General features: G+C 42.2%; 1 protein-coding gene across 2 annotated transcripts in view; it reads left to right on the forward strand.

Annotated features, from left to right (window-relative positions):
- The window catches only part of ABCC4 (ATP binding cassette subfamily C member 4), a 146,492-nt gene that overhangs the window by 116,157 nt on the left and 12,720 nt on the right, over positions 1-17,615 (forward strand). For both annotated transcript variants that reach the window (XM_035114283.2, XM_035114284.2), the window contains 3 exons: positions 3,180-3,269; positions 3,625-3,797; positions 6,701-6,806. In XM_035114283.2, the coding sequence (XP_034970174.1) occupies positions 3,180-3,269; positions 3,625-3,797; positions 6,701-6,806 (369 nt within the window). The remainder of the gene's footprint in view (positions 1-3,179; positions 3,270-3,624; positions 3,798-6,700; positions 6,807-17,615) is intronic.

Genomic DNA, 17,615 nt, shown 5'->3' on the forward strand with positions numbered 1-17,615 from the left:
TTGTTCCGGCGTGTTTTTTTTATGTTGTTTTAAAAACTTTGTGGTGTCCAGGTTCTTACTTTTTGAAATATGGCAACCCTACATTAAAATCAAAATACTGGTAGCTACCTGAATCTTGTTGGCATTTAATCATCAGTTCAGATTCCTGCATTGCAGGGGGCTATACTAGATGACCAGTTCTATGCTTCTATTATTATTTTTCTCTAGGTTATTAAACTTCCAGGGCAAATCATTTTAAAGAGAAAGACTAGGAAATACATATGGATGATTGAACCATACATAGGCTGTATTGAACCATTATGCTAAGGCTGCAGTGGGTGCCTTTGAATGAGTTGCTCATCAGATGCACCCACTGATGGGCCAGATCACATTATATAGGTAAAGGGACCCCTGACCGTTAGGTCCAATCGCGGACAACTCTGGGGTTGCAGCGCTCATTTCGCTTTACTGGCCGAGGGAGCCTGCGTACAGCTTCCGGGTCATGCGGCCAAAATGACTAAGCTGCTTCTGGCGAACCAGAGCAGCACACGGAAACGCCGTTTACCTTCCCACCAGAGCAGTACCTATTTATCTACTTGCACTTTGACGTGCTTTCAAACTGCTAGTTTGGCAGGAGCAGGGACCAAGCAACGGGAGCTCACCCCATCGCGGGGATTCGAACCGCCGACCTTCTGATTGGGAAGCCCTAATCTCTGTGGTTTCGACCACAGCGCCACAAGTGTCCCATATGAAACACATAGCTTGGCCTAATTTTCCTGCCTCAAGTAGCTGGAGTGGGTGGAAGGTGGTGCAGGGAAAAATAGGACTACAGTGAGGGGTTTTCAACCCTCTGTCAATGTACTGTGATCCTGACAATTCTCACCCCACCCCCACCCCCACAAGCTGCTATTTGCAGTGGGAGGTAAGCTCCCATTGGCATGCCATAGTGTGCTTTCACTGTGGTTGGCGCATGACCTTGGCATTTCATTTTGAGAGGGAATTATTATTGTTATTACTATTTAAATTTGTGTGCCACCCTTTACCCACGGGTCTCAGAGTGGTTACAACATAAAATCACAATTAAAAAACACACACAAAATACATAATAAAAACAAAAAGCAACCCAATAATCCCACTCCCTCCCCAACACATTTTAAAAGGGCATTGGATGTCAATCAGCCCAAGGCCTGGTTAAAGAGGAATGTTTTTGCCTGGCGTCTAAATGTGTATATAATGAAGGTGCCTGGGGAGAGCATTCCACAAACGGGGAGCCACTGCAGAAAAGGCCCTTTCTCGTGTTGCCAACTTCTGGATGTCTCATGGAGGAGGCCCATGAAGAAGGGCCTCAGATGATGACCACGGTCTGGTGTGGTTCATATGGGGAGAGGCAGACCTTGAGGGAAGCTGCCACCCAATGCATATAACTGTGGGAAGGGGTGTGTGTGTGTGTGTGTGTGGTTTGTCGTGTTTGATGACGAAGGATAAAAATGCATCCTACCACCATGGTCCAGATCCTGACCTCCCTCCCCCAGGCTGCCATGCAGGATTTAAAAAATAACAATTAAGCATATAAAGCCAGATGTGTCACTGGGCTGCCGTTGCTGTCTAGAGACAGATAGCGATGGCTCGCATTCTGCTAAATTAGATAACACTTGTAGTTTAATGGTGAATTTTGGATATAATGGAGATGGAAAAGATTTGGATAATTATAAAAGATGCAGGATGAAATGATTAATAATAGGACCCACAAAGGGGGAGGTGGGGAGTCCAGGAGAATATTTGGAATCTTGTTTTTATGTTGTATGTTGGATATGTGATTATAAAATTCTAATTTGAAAAACCAAATAAATAAATTTATTAAAATCATCATCATCATCATCCTGCCAAATTAGTTATGACCAAGGCTGTAAGCCTAAGCATGAGACGAGGCCTCATTCTACACAGTGGCAGGGGCGTAGGCACGGGGGGCAGTTGCCCCCCCTAGAACAACAACTAGAGTGTGGGCTGAAGTTAGCCCAGGTCCAGGTCCAGGTTTCTCTCGACGGAGGCAGCTTCCCTGCTGCTGCTTCGTTTTAGTCACTGCTCCCGGTAAAGGAATGGGCGAGGCAGAAGCACAAGCGCGCCACCTCGGCAATGGCTGGAAAACGGCCCCTTTCCCTCTGGGGGGGCGTGGACATTGACCACGCCTCCTGGGGGGATGCTGGCCATGTCATTGCCAGCCAATCGAGGGGTGGGGGCGTGGCTGGCATGCCCCCCCCCTAGTTTTGATCCTGGGTACGCCCATGCACAGTGGGACTTTTCCATGTAAACATGACAGCATTGTGCTGGAAATAAAATTGAACCAAGTTAAGTGTATTTTAGAAGCACACAGTTTTAAGCAGGACATAGTCTTGGCTAAAATTATTTATCTGGAGTGGGGCCAGTGATTTCCTTATTTGCCCAATCCTGCCTCAGGCTCCAGTCATTCCACATTTTATCCTGGTTTCACCATGCAGTGAAACCAGACGAGCAATTATCTTCGTCCTTAATGAAGAGTTCGCTAGCACGAGCAGGCAAGGGTTTTTCCCCCCTTCACAAGGAATGATCTAGGTTGATCCAGTTGCTCGGGAAAAGGGACAATGGATTCCTTCCCTTTAAATATAATCATTTAGGCAATTTTTCTTGAGTGCCTCCATAATAAAACAGTAAAAGGCATCAGCATGTGCAAGTGTGCAGCCGCATATCGGCACATTTTCTTAAAATTGTACATATGTAATTCACATATCCTAAACCTGCATTCTTCAGGGCAGAATGAATTTATTAATTTTTTTTATAAATCCCAGTGGCTGCTGTTTCTAGGCAAAGCACAACTTTGAGAGCGGTTTAGCTCTTCCATGCTCACAGTTTTTCCTCCTATGGGATGCCATATGTCCAGGGTGTGGTCTGAAGACACACAACAGCAACACCTTGCTACAGCTAAGCAGACCTTGGGTCACAGGGAGGGAGATTTCTAGAGAAAACGTGATGGTCAGGGAAGGGATGAAGCCCTACTTGCAGACCTCTGTTGCCTGGAAGAAGAAGCGTTTGTTGAACATGTAGTTCTGCCCTCAATGGTTTTTTCATGCATCTGGAAGCATCTTTATCAAAGCTAAGTGTGTACAATGTTTGTATCTTGATGATCAAAGCAGAAACGTTTTGAATGATAACCCACTGTGTTGTAGGAGCCAGTTTTGTTCACTGGGACCATGAGAAAAAACTTGGATCCTTTTGATGAATATAGCGATGAAGAGCTGTGGAATTCTTTGGAAGAGGTAATGTTTTCATAAATGAAATGCCTTTTACCTGCAACATGAATTTAGAATCGAAGGCTTCCTGGGCAGCTAAGTTTTGCTTAGACCTAACTTTGTCAGGCTCAGTAATTTCAATAGGTGTATTCTGAGTAAAACTTATCTGAATGATACCAATATTGTTTCTGGTGCTTGTACATATTAAGTTGGGTAAACAGTTGGCATGCCCCTTCCTAGTCACTTGTGACTATCATTTTCTTTTATAGATAGAAAAGACAAAAGATTATGAGTTTCATTTGAAGTGAAATATGAAGCACAAAATTGATATTACGTTATTTTAGGGACAATCTACTTACAGCATACTTATATATATTTGCAGGTCCAGCTCAAGGAGGCTATAGAAGAGCTACCTGGCAAACTGGAAACACAACTGGCAGAATCTGGATCTAATTTTAGTGTTGGCCAGAGGCAACTGGTGTGCCTTGCCAGGGCTATTCTGAAGAAGAATAAAATATTGATTATTGATGAAGCAACAGCAAATGTGGACCCAAGGTAAGCACAAAATTCTGATAATCCACCTGCAGTGCTGTTACATATCTTCCATCAACTTAGTTACAGAAGACTATTCTTGAATGAAATTAAGTAGATGGCTGGAGTTTGATGTAACACTAAACCAGGGGTAGGCAACCTAAGGCCCGTGGGCTGGATGCGGCCCAATCACCTTCTCAATGCGGCCCGCGGACTGGGAACCGGCGTGTTTTTACATGAGTAGAATGTGTCCTTTTATTTAAAATGCATCTCTGGGTTATTTGTGGGGCCTGCTTGGTGTTTTTACATGAGTAGAATGTGTGCTTTTATTTAAAATGCATCTCTGGGTTATTTGTGGGGCATAGGAATTCGTTCATTCCCCCCTCCTCCCAATATAGTCCGGCCCACCTCATGGTCTGAGGGATGGTGGACTGGTTCACGGCTGAATAAGGTTGCTGACCCCTGCACTAAACCATAGTTTCACCTTGAATTCATAAGTTCCACCCTCCCCTATAACCAGAACTGTGATTAGTCTTCACCATGGTCTAAGGATTATAAACCATGAACTATGATCTGAAGCTGATGTGTCCCAAACTATAGTGAAGTTGAACCATAGCTTGCCCATATTGACAAATCGCAGCAAGATGGAAATGGAAACAGAATCTTCCACTCTTGAGGCTGTGCCAGGGGAATGGGGGAGCACTCAAGTCTGAGGCTCATTCACATACATCTAAATGATGGTTTAGCTGTACAGTCAAACCTCAGTTGTTGAACGCAATCCGTTCCAGAAGCCCGTTCGGCTTCTGAAACGTTTGGCAACTGAGGCGTGGCTCCTGATTGGTTGCAAGAGCTTCTTGCACTCAAGCAGAAGCTGTGTTGGACATTCAGGTTCCGAAAAATGTTTGAAAACTGGAGCATTTACTTCCTGCTTTTTTGGCATTCGGGAGCCAAAACATATGATAATGGGGGCGTCCGGGAACCGAGGTTTGACTGTACGTCTGAATGTAGCCAGTGAGTGAGTTTGAAATTTTCCACACTCTCTGGTGGTAATGTGATATTCATAGGATAGTCAAAAGAACTAGACCTGTGGATTCGAAGTCCAAATCCTTGAACCAGAAAGTAGGCACACTGAGATCACTCCCCAGAACACTGCATTTATCAAACTGCAGCAGCAGCAGCAGCAGCAATAGCAATAATAATGATGATGATGATGGTGTGATGTAGCCTAGGCCACTGTGTATGGATTTTTTCCTGTCATGGTGCATTTTAATAACATCCTTGCAAGAGCATCTGTGTTCCTTGTGAAGGTTCTGACAAAGGACTTTACTGTTTGTGTGGTTTTTCTTTTTAAACTGTCGCAGGAAAATGGCATCCCTTTCATTGGCTAATATTTTGCTTAAAGCAAGAAGGTTTGGTAGCTATAGCTTTTATCAGGCTAATGGAATTATGATGTCTTCTCCAGTTTAACATGTTGGGAGTTTGTTGTTTTGAAATAAACATATTATGCATTCAAGTAATTTTGCCTAACCTAAGTGCTGTAATACATGTTTCAGCAACAGAACTGTTTCCCTGTGTGGAGTACAGGGCATGGTAGTGCGAATCGTAAAAGATGCTGTAGTGGCAACTTGAATTTCTTGTTTTGTTTGCTTCACCTCAGCATCTTTCTATTTGGTCCTCCTTAGCATCATCTTTGCAACCATAATGGCATCTTTTATGAAGGTGCAATTTGAGTAGCTTGAGTGGATCTTGCCTTGCCTCTCCTCCCTGCTGCAGGCTCCCTCCGTGCCCCAAATAATCTGCCCAGCCCCCCCCCCCATGTAGGAAGGGGGCTTCAAAAAGACGAAAAGAAGGTTAAGTCCCAGCACACAACCAGAAGTCAATTCCACTTGCACATGGACAACGTAGAATACAACCCTGTATGCTATGGCAAGTTAGTGCAAAATGCCACAGTTGTACACTAGCCACAGAGAGAGCACATTATAATATGTTTGAGAACCCTTAACCATGGTTAAGGTAGTTAACTCCGGTTACAAGATGACGCACAGATATTGTTAGGAGTTAGCCACACTTTTGCCCTGGGCTTTCTAGGTCCACACTTTAAAGCTCCATATCCGACTGCTCTTTTTCCCCTCCGTGGTTCTTTTCTCGTGAGAACTCCACTCTTTAAAGCTGAAGTGCAACAAATGGCAATTGCGGATTGCCGCTTGCTCTGATGCAGCGGCAAAGAGCCGGTTTTCACAGGGAAAGCTCCGGAATGAGAAGCCGAGCACTCGGGAAAGGTAAGTGTGGATAAACCTGTATCTTCCCTGAGATACAGACTTCACTTGGCAAGATTATCCATTATTTCACAGCTCGGTTTGCATCTAATCCTTGATTACCATTTAGGTATTCATACGGAACACTTAGAAGTTTGTAGAATTTGTACTGTTAAAACAGAAAGGGTTCAAACCACTGCAAGAGGTGTTGAAATTTTGGGAGGTTGGATAGTTACAATGGAATGGTCTCAGTGGTGGGGTGGACATTTTTATTCTTATTTATATATGATTATTACTTTGTCAAAATAAAATAATGGAAAAAACAGAAAGAAGAGGAAAATAAAAATAAATAAATAAGGTTTACTTGTGGAACAACAACTCTGTGCATGCAAACATGATGCCCAGCATACAGATGCCATTGAACTGACACACAAACCTAATTTTCCTGCTCTACCACAAACTGAGAAGCCTGTCTGCATAGGGCCAAAGGTTATAAAGCTTTCGTCCATGGTGCCATTGTACTGTAACGTGATATTTCCTCCTCCTACGGTACAAAAATTCTTGGCTTATTTCCGTGGCAGTGAATGCAGAGAGGAGAACTTTTGAGAAGTTAAAATCTGCTTCCTTGCTGCAGCCTCTCTTTTCACACCTGCGCGTGCTGTTTTATTTCAGGACGGACGAGCTGATTCAAAAGACAATCCGTGAAAAGTTTGCCCAGTGCACCGTGTTGACCATTGCCCACAGACTGAACACAATCATCGACAGTGACAGGATTATGGTGAGCAACATCTTAAAAACCCTAAGGCATAAGGAGGAGGGACTGTCTCTGCTTTGGCACACTTTACCTTGGGAAAGGGAAGGATGCAGTTTTGCTGAATACCATTTTTCAGAAACTATGGCTGCGTACAAATGTAAAATTAACACCCGACTGTCAGAGGATAGGGTTAGTCTGCTTTCTTCTAGGGCTACAATATAAATGGCAGGCAGGCAGGCAGATGAAAGCAGAATGCCGTTTTCAGTCTTGCACTATATCAGGCATCCCCAAACTTTGGCCCTCCAGATGTTTTGGACTACAATTCCCATCATTCCCGACCACTGGTCCTGTTAGCTAGGGATCGTGGGAGTTGTAGGCCAAAACATCTGGAGGGCCGCAGTTTGGGGATGCCTGCACTATATGCTTCAAGGCTGGGTGAGCTCCTTTTTTATTGTTTTAATCCTATGTGTATATATTCATTTAAGTATTGATTTTTTTTACCGCCCCCTCCCCCAATCAATCAATTTTTTGAGGGTAATTCCCCCCCCCAAATATAAATTTATAACGAAACCAAATACATTTCCATATACAGAGATTTCTCTGAATCTAATGACTTCCCCCCATCCCCTCAATGGGTCCTAATGTCAACGTTTTCAACTGCATATTGTGTCATAATCTATATTTTATATCTATCCATATTATCCATCGTATTTGCTAGACTACAAGTGTTATAATAATCCTGATAATGTTTTCATCTGCTTACAGTGGTCTCCTAAATTAATTATACATTTTCCCAATTCTTTCTTGAAGTTTTTGTCTTCTTGGTTCCTGAGCTTTCTGGTCAGCTTCGCCATTTTGCCATGCCATCATCCATCAGCTTAGTTTGCCATTCCTCTTTGGTAGGGGCTCTTTCTTCTTTCCATTTCTGGGCTAGCCCAGAGACGGAAAGCGCAATCAATTTAAACAGTTGTAAAAGTGGGTTTGTAATATCAGGTGTCATCCAAATAGCACCATGAAGGGTTGGCCTTCTGCTGCAAAACTCTGTCTCCCCCACCCCTCTGAGTTTGACCCTGCAGAATAAGATAGTTTGAACAGAGTGCGGATCAACCATGGCTGGCCCCACTGCTCAAATTGGCAATAGTAGCTTCTAATTTCGGGGCTCTTTCAGCTGCTCTGAAATCCCCAGTAAGTTGGACCTCAGGTAGCAGGACTCTAAGGCATACCTGCCAAGTCCCGGACTGCAGAATCCGGGACCGGCAGCCACGTGGCCACCGCCGACACCGGAAGTCGCGCCTACGCACTTCCGGACATGCGTAGACGCGACTTTTGAAGCCAGCGCCGGCCATTTTCGGTGCCCATAGATGGGCAAATCAGAAAAAACAGGCCGCCGGCAGGAGAACATAAGGGAGAATAACGGGAGACGAAGTGATACGGGGGACTGCCGGGAAAAGGTAAGAAAAAAACGAGGGTTTCCCGGGGGAAACAGGGTACTTGGCAGCTATGCTCTGAGGATGTTTTTTGCAGAGCGGTCCTTTCCTTTCACTGCATGAGTAGCTTTTGAGGTCTCTGTTGAATATTGTATACTACTTTTAAAAAACTTTTCCCGACTGCAGTAATGTTTTGTTTTCCTCAAAAAGGCTTGAAGAGACTGGTTAGGAAATGGCAGTGACCTACCTAATTTAATTTTAAAAATAAATAAATGTCCAGGTTTTGGCTCATAAAGTGCTATTAACCAGTAAGGTTGAGATTGCTGTTTGAGAAATGGTGTTGTGTCCCCCCCCTCTCTGTTTCATTAAATATGGCATAGTCTTAATAACAGCTAATTGTTGGTTTTTGATTGACTCAGTTGCCGCAAAATAAAAAGGAAGACAAATTAGACATCTCCTTTCTTCTCCAGCTGTTTGTTCTCTGATTACTAAAGACAGTTTCCCTTTGTGCTTGAGGAATTAGCTTGCCATTTGTGAGTCTTCAACCACGGTTAACAGCCCAAAGCTTAAAAGCAGTGCTCCACCACCAGCCCTGTTATTTAGATGGTGCCTGTGCTGGTGGAAGAACATTTTGAGGATTGTAGCCTAGTTTCTGTACAAAGTCATTATGCCCTTGTTATCCCATCAACCTTGTATTACTTTGTGTTTCCCAGCCCCTATTAGCAATTTTTTATTATCCTATGGTTGTTGTTTATCTCGAGATCCTTATTTCTTTACATACATCAGCTGCTTGGAAGTTCTTACTGTAGATTTGAGTGGCAGAGGAGAAGAGCCAAAATACATTAGATAAAGGTTCACAAAACCATTTTCAATAGGCAAAAATCAGTCACTGCACATTGACTGTCGTTCTTCCAAGGTGAAGCTCTCATGTAAATGCACTCCTGTTAAATTATGCTATAGATGGGGACAATGTTAGCATTTCATGACTCCTCAGGATATCGTTGCGTGTGAATTATAAAGGTACATTCTCACAAAGCTCTCCGTAAAACGATTTTTCCTTTTACTCTAAATGTTAGTGTAATCTGATCTTGCATGATACAAATAACATCTATGACGACCTGTTAACATAGCTCTTTGCTTCTGAGGGCTGTGTGTGTGCATGCTTATACCTTCTGATACACACACACACACACACACACACACACACACACACATATGTAAAATTGATGCTTTATGCTGTCACATAGTCCATCCACACCTTGACATCTGTGGCTGTCAGGTGTGGGACAAGGGGGTTGGCAAAGGGGTTGGGGTTGGCAAGCACATCAGGCAGGGGGGCCATCTGTTGTCAAACATACCTTTTTCTAGCAGAACTCTGGTTTCACACCTAGCAACGTTCCACTGTCGTCATAATTCATTTTATACATAAATATACGGACACAGTCAATATTATAATATTAGAAAAGGTCCCTATATAAAGTCTTATTTTTAAAAGGAAAGAAATTGTACAGGTGAAACTCGGAAAATTAGAATATTGTCGACAAGTGCATTTATTTCAGTAATGCAACTTATTATTTTTTCTTTTTCTTTTAATTTTTACAAATGCTTTCTTTTGGAAATTCCACAGTAATAAAACATATAGTTACAATAATACAAAAATAAATGCTACTACATTTCATTAATCACATTCAGGGCCGTCTTAAGCATATCTGGTGCCGTGGTGCGAAGATCCCTCCGGCGCGCCCCCCCGGTCCTGTTTCCCAGTGCGCCCCCCCTGGCGGCCCGGCACCCTGGCGCATTGCACCACCCAGCCTTGCCTTAGGGCCGGCCCTGATTACATTCCACTTATAATTGACCCGCCTAATGACAAATAATTACGATTACAACAAATAAAGGCTTGACATATCTTGCTTTGCATGTCATGCATCTATCTCATAGATTGGTTTCACCTTTTAAGTTGCATTACTGAAATAAATGCACTTTTCAACAATATTCTAATTTTCCGAGTTTCACCTGTATATGATCTACATTAAAAAAAAAACCAAACGAACGGGAGGAAATAAAGCCTGGGAAGTCTACAGATATAATAAAATGTTCTTCAAGAAAAGCAGGGTCGCATTAAATTGATGAGAAGGAACAGAAGTCCTTTACGTGCACCTTTTAGTTACGGTAAATAGGTACAGCTGTTAATTTTTTTGCCCTTAGTCTGAGAGGGGCGAAAGAGAAACTGAAAGGTTTGCCCCCCCCCCCTTGAAAAGGCCATCAGCAAATGGCATGAAGTTGATTATAGTATGTTAGTGTGGTGATTAAAGCTTGAATCAGGGTGACAACTCACCTTCATTTTTCATCAGGTTTTATTTTACCTAATGAGAGGAGCCTCCTTAGAGAACAAAAGGAAGAAAAGAATGTGCTTTACACAACTGCAGACAGAATTGGCCTTAGGAGCTGTTTAATTCTAGCTTATTCTCTTCTCCAAAGTCATACTTCTGGTTTCGCAATCCCAGCGACGCCCTGAGGAGAGTATCTCCACAATATCTTTCTTTTAATTATAAATATGCTTATCAAACTTCAAACAGCTCAGAATCATTGAGAGAATCTCTATTGTGTAAGGTGATACTGTCCCAAGATGATCACACCAATGAGTAATAGCTTTTTTTTTTTGCTCTTATATAGTACCTTTCATCTGGGAATCGTAGAGCTTGTTGTAAATCTTAATTAAGCTGCACGACACCCCTGTCAGGTAGGGAAATAATTGTAGACCTAGCACAGGGGTCAGCAAACTTTTTCAGCAGGGGCCCAGTCCAATGTCCTTCACACCTTGTGGGGGGCCAGACTATATTTTGCAAAAAAAATATGAACGAATTCCTATGCCCCAGAAATAACCCAGAGATGCATTTTAAATAAAAGGGCACATTCTACTCATGTAAAAAACACGCTGATTCCTGGACCATCTGCGGGCCGGATTGAGAAGGCGATTGGGCCGCATCTGGCCCCTGGGCCTTAGGTTGCCTACCCATAACCTAGCAAATCCACAGTTAGAAGAGACCTGGTAGGTCTGACCGTCAAGGTATCCCACTGAAACAATGAAAATTGTTCTAATATTCTCTAATATGCTAGTTTAATGCCATAGTTTAGAGTAAAGGTAAAGGGACCCCTGACCGTTCAGTCCAGTCGCAGACGACTCTGGGGTTGCGGCGCTCATCTCGCTTTACTGGCCGAGGGAGCCGGTGTACAGCTTCCGGGTCATGTGGCCAGCATGACTAAGCCGCTTCTGGCGAACCAGAGCAGCGCACAGAAACGCCGTTTACCTTCCCGCTAGAGAGGTACCTATTTATCTACTTGCACTTTGATGTACTTTTGAACTGCTAGGTTGGCAGGAGCAGGGACTGAGCAATGGGAGCTCACCCCGTTACGGGGATTCGAACTGCTGACCTTCCGATCAGCAAGCCCTAGGCTCTGTGGTTTAACCCACAGCGCCACTTTAACAAAAGTTAAAGATAATTAGATGCATATATGGCATATTACTAGTTAGGGGGAAACATAAAACAGCCTGTGTAGGCTTTGAGCTTGACCTAGAACTACAGTGGCAATTTCCGAAGGAGGCACTATCAAGATTTCAGCTGAGCTGGGAAATGTATTAGGATTGATCGTTTGCCTTGCCAAGTCAAAACCACACCTCACAGACAAATTGGCACCACTAAAAGATCTCCTGAAAGAGTCAGGCTCAGAGTTTCAGTGGGATGCCCAGAATGAGTGTCTTCACCAGAACAAGGCACCTAATTGGTAATGCTCACGCCTTCTCCTCATTGTTGGAAATTTAATGTGTGAGATTGCCAGCCAAGTTTTTAATTGATTTAGTCAAAAGAAGCAAAGGAGGACCATTGATCTACACCTGTGCATGCCCCCAGTACCTTTAAAACACATTTGAAACACATTTTCCCTCCCCTCAAAGAATTCTGGGCACTGTAGTTTGTTTGTTAGTTTGTTTTGTTGTTGTTAATACCCCACTGGGTTGCTGGGAATCATAACTGGGAGGAGTAAACTACAGTACCCAGAATTCTTTGAGAGGACAATGTGTTTCAAATGTGCTTTAAAGTGCATGCGTATACCTGAGAGGAGTGAGCCATCAATAGACCACACCGAGCTTTATTAGCAAATCCAGGATCTGCACAGAGGGTCAGGCCTAACAAGCACAGCAAACCACCTCTGGGAGGACTTGCCCCCATGAAGCAGCTGCAGGGACTGAAGGTCCCCGCTTCTCCACAGTTGCCTAAGTCTCCTCCTCTCCAAGGTTTTCCCCAAGCAATCTGAGACGGCACCTGCATGAAACTAACATCCTCTGCTCTCTTCATGCCCCTCCTGTTTCTGGGAGACCAGTGAGGAGGGGAGCTTATAGCGGCAGTATAGGGAGACACCCATGCCTCTTCATCAGCCGGATTCATTTCTGCCTCTTGATTTCTCTCCTCTCCTGCTTCAGCTTCTGCCACTGAGTCTGGACTTCTCTCCCCCCACTCACTAAAGCTCTGTTACCTCTTCTGCTTCTGATACCTTCTCCTCCCAGTCTGCACCCTCTTCTCCCCATCATCGTCCCACCACCAACCCCCAGGCTCTGAGCCTTCTTCCCTTGGGCATTCCCCAGCTGGTGCCTTTCCACCATTCTTCTGCATCTAACCAGTCCATGACAATACCTCAGGTGGGTCATTGCTCCCCCAACTGGAGCCACAATAGCTGTAGACCAGTTTTGTTGGAGATATTTGTGGTATGTGACTTTTTTTAAAAAAGAGGAAAAATAGAGAAAAGGCAAAAGACAGGGGGAGGATACCCTGCACATAGAAACCTGTGAAAACAAATTGTTGTGTAATGGAGAAGGCTTGGTACTTTTATTAAAGGTAAACCAGTAAATGACATATAAGTTAGCTGATAAATATAAGTTAGCTGATAAAAGTTAATTGAGTAGGAAAAATATTAGCTTGATTGAGCCAATGTCCTTATAAATCTTATTCTTTATTACCATAGCAAAAACTCTTGAAGTCTCTTGCTGAAAAAACAACAAACAGTGTTGCAGCATCTTAAAGGTTAGATTTATTATGCGTTTTGGGGACTATAGTCCACTTCATCAGGGAGCCTAAGTTGTCAAGTATATATACTTGGTTGGTTGTTTTTTTTGTGGGGTGCTGGTGATTGTAAGTCAGGTGCAGAGCTAAACGAAATGTAGAAAAGTAAAGCCAGGCATAATTATGTATGTAATAGAGGTAATTCACAAGAACAGTTGTAGGCAGCACATACATTGTGGCATTGGTAAGCCAATTAACACATGTAACGTGCTACAAATCCTGTCATGGTTAAGTCTAGAAGTGCTCTAGCATTCTGTTATTTCACATCACAGTTACTTATGTATTTCACATTGCCAGTCGAGCCTCTGCAACATGGGGAACAACTTCTCTCTCCTTTCAGTTAAAAACATCCTACAAAATATTACACATGTCTCACTAAATCTTCTGTTATATTGACTTCATACTGAGTAGACTACCCTGCCCATCTGCAATTTGAGCTGTTTGCAACATCTCTGTCTTGTCTGGGTTAAGCTTCAGTTTGTGTCTTTTCTCATTTGCTCAAGATTTTTGCCTCTACTCGGGAGTTTAATGAAAACATTTTAAAAGTAGTGTTAAATATTGTCATGACTCCCCACCCCAGAATTTTACACCGCCTCTCTCCCTTGCCATCAAATGGATGCAACATCGAATCATGCAGTATCTCAAAGTTCAAAGCCTATCAGATAGAATTCACTGTCTGGCACTGATGTAGGCAGGAATCAGAAGAATCTTTATTTGCATCAGACACTAGCCATAGCAATAAAATAAAATGTACTGAAGACAGAGGTAAAAACTTAGCTACAGTATGCAGTTTTTGCTGTCACCTGATTATCTTGATCTGCTAGATGGAAGGACACAGTAGCAATGGTTGATTGACCTGATATTAGAGGACCTCACTCCTCAAATCTTTATAAAGAGTGCAAGCTTAGAAGCACATGAGCTACTGATTCAATAATGCCATCTCCACATGGACATAACCATTTTTCCAGCGGGATTTTTTGAAATTGACTCTCAAGTACAGCTGAAGGCAGTATATTTAATCTTGAGTAAGTGAAAGTGCTTCTGTATTTTGGAATTATAAATTTTGCAACGTGTTGAAATGACTAGGTGGAAAATAATCATGGACAAAATTTCCTTATTGTGGCCAAATCAGATTAGATGTAGACAGGAGTGGAACTGTTATGGAACTACTCCCCAGCCTCAACTTTCTCTTATGATCTAGAAAAACCTGATAGTCAATTTTCTTCCCTACCCGTTAAAATGTCTAGAAGTAAAAGTGAGCTTGTATTCCTCTTGTCTAACTGTGGTCCGGTGATGTGGGTTTTCTAGAAAATTTTGAGCTGGGAAGTTTGCATAAGACAATTTGCTTTGGAAAACTTTCAGTTTGCATTAGGAGACTTTCTGATGTTTATTTTGCTTGTATTTAGTGAAGAAAACAAAAAGAAAAACAAAAAACCCTTAGAAACTGCCAGGCTCGTTTAATATTTAACTTGTGGTCAACATTCATTCATTGTCACTAATGTGCTTACTTACAAAACAGAAATATTTCCACCCAAAAATAAAACACTGGAATGTAGGGTGCACATCATAGATCTTTTTCCAGGGCTGCTAAAACGGTCTCTGCCAAAATGTCACCCGAGTCCTAACTGGCGTGGGTTTAGATAATCACCATCTTCTAAGAAGAGTTCCTGGAACTAATTACAGAGATGATCTATATTCTGTCTCACCTCATTAGACAGCGGGTTGTTCACTTCTGAAACTAGTTTACAAAACCAGTAGAGAGGGCAGGTTTTCAGATTAGAATTAGAATGTTAACATTCCACATTGTTTGTGCAAAAGCATGTGAAAAAGCCGCACTCATGTCCGTCTCCACACACACACACACCCGTTTGCTCAAAAAAATAAGAGTTTTGAAAATTTGGTTTTACAGTTGCACCAGTTGTAATCCAGAGATTCAAGTATCGGTTATCTGCAAAAAGGGAACTCTATATCAAATCTCACTATTGGAGTCATCCACTCAAGTTTTCCCAGTCTCTCTCCCCCCCCCCATAATTTTTATTAATTTTTCTGTTTTACATTTTAGAATATTCATTTAAACAACCTTAAAATCTCAATGACTTCTCTTCTTCTTTTTCCATGGTTCATTTTGCATAACATAAATCCCTGCATATTTTATATATACTAAGCCATTCAGTATTCCATTATTACATCCATCAAAACTTATTTAGACTGTTTAATTTATATTAATGCTGCCCACATTTTCAAATGTACACAATTTCCCCCATATATTCAATAAACTTTTTCCAATCTTCTTTAAACATATGTTATTCTTGTTCTCTTTTTCTATATGTTAAGTTCCCAAGCTGCGCATATTCCCTAAGTTGCCATTCTTCTTTAGTTGGGACCTCGCTCGTTTTCCATTTTGGGGCTAACAAAACACAGGTCACAGTAGTGGCATACATAAATAACTTCTTTTGACACCTGGGAATTTCTGTCTGAATTGTCCCCAACAAAATGGACTATATATTTTTTAAAGTACTTTCAAACTCCCCCCCCATTCATTATGAATTATTTCCCGATACAGTGGTACCTCGACTTACGAACGACTCAACAACCGAATTTTTCGACTTACGAACGGGCAAATGGCCGCACGCTTACGAATTTTTCGACATCTGAACAATAACTGCGGCGGTTTTAGATAGGGTTTTTTCAACTTATGAATTTTTAGATGGGGTTGCTTCGACTTACAAGTTTTTCCGTTTCCAATGCATTCCTATGGGAAATCGCATTTCCAATGGCGCTTTTCGACTTACGAATTTTTCAACCTACGAAGGTGCCTTCGGAACGGATTAAATTCATAAGTCGAGGCACCACTCTACTCTTTTGCCCTTTTACAGATCCAAGTTTTCCCAGTCTTATTGCCGCTCCACTGATTGATGCAATTGTACCAGGAACACACAATTCCTTTCCAGGAGATGTGGGTGGAAATCAGCTTGTAAACTGGGATGGTCCCAAGACTTTTCCCGCTGGAGAACAGCCATAGCTCAGTCATGGCACATCTGATTTGCATGCAGAAAGTCCCTCATTCAATCCATGGCGTCTTCAGATAAGGCCGGGAGGTTCCCCTGCCAGAAACCCTGGAGAACTTCTGCCAGTCAGTGCAGACAGTAGTGAGCTTGATGGACCAGTGGTCATGGCAGGTTCCTACATTCCACTGTTGCTGATACATTCCACTACATTCCACTGTTGCTGCTTGGTTCATTTTAATTTGGGGAAGGCGGGATTGCTTGTCCCACTATTCCACTGTCCCTCTATCTAAGTGTATATGATCAGGAGTGGATACTTATTGTTCTTTTTCTGCTACCACTTTTTTTTATTTATACTTTTCAAGTTTATTCATTTCACCAATTTTATACATTTCACTAATTTTACAATCGTTTTGACATTTCAAAACGACTTCCTTCCCCCTCTTTCTGCAGGTCCTTAAATTTGCTTCTAATATCTTTTGCATATCCAAATTAACTTATAGGTAGGTAGCCATATTGGTCTGCCGTAGTCGAAACAAAATAAAAAAATTCCTTCCAGTAGCACCTTAGAGACCAACCAAGTTTGTCATTGGCATGAGCTTTTGTGTGCATGCACACTTCTTCAGATAATTTGTTCATTTTTTCATCTCCTTAAAAATATATTCTTATAAAACTGCAGGTTGTTAAAATAAACCTGCCGATGTTTTTATCTGTTTATAATTTATCCGTAAATATTTAATAAACCATTTCCATTCTTTTATTAGAGATTTGTTATCTTGATTCCTCATTCTTCTGGCAAGTTTCGCCATTTCTGCATGATCCATAAGTTTTTTGTATCCATTCTTCCTTTGCTGGGACTTCTGCTTCTTTCCAATTTGGGGCACGTAACATTCTTGCCGCTGTAGTCGCATATATGAATAAGTTTCTATACAGTTTATGTAGTTCTGTCCCTATAATTCCCAAAAGAAAAGCTTCTGGTTTTTTTATTTTTAACAAAGGTTATTTTAAACATTCTACTGTTGCTGATAAGTTGGCTGCTTGGTTAATTTTAATTTGGGAATTGTATATGATCAGGAGTGGATACGTATTGTTCTAATATGCCAGCTGCACATCTTCCTGGAGACCACGGACCTCGTTGCAGAATGATGCCATTATTGCATTCGAGGCCGGGATTCCCATTGAATAAACAGTTTGGAAGTTAAAGATATTGCAGTTGAATTACTACTGAGAGAAGACCGGAGGGCTGGTTTTACTTTGATTTTGGACCAGTTGCATTGGCCATCTGTC

The sequence above is a fragment of the Zootoca vivipara genome, chromosome 4, assembly GCF_963506605.1.
Source record: "Zootoca vivipara chromosome 4, rZooViv1.1, whole genome shotgun sequence".
NCBI lineage: Eukaryota > Metazoa > Chordata > Lepidosauria > Squamata > Lacertidae > Zootoca > Zootoca vivipara.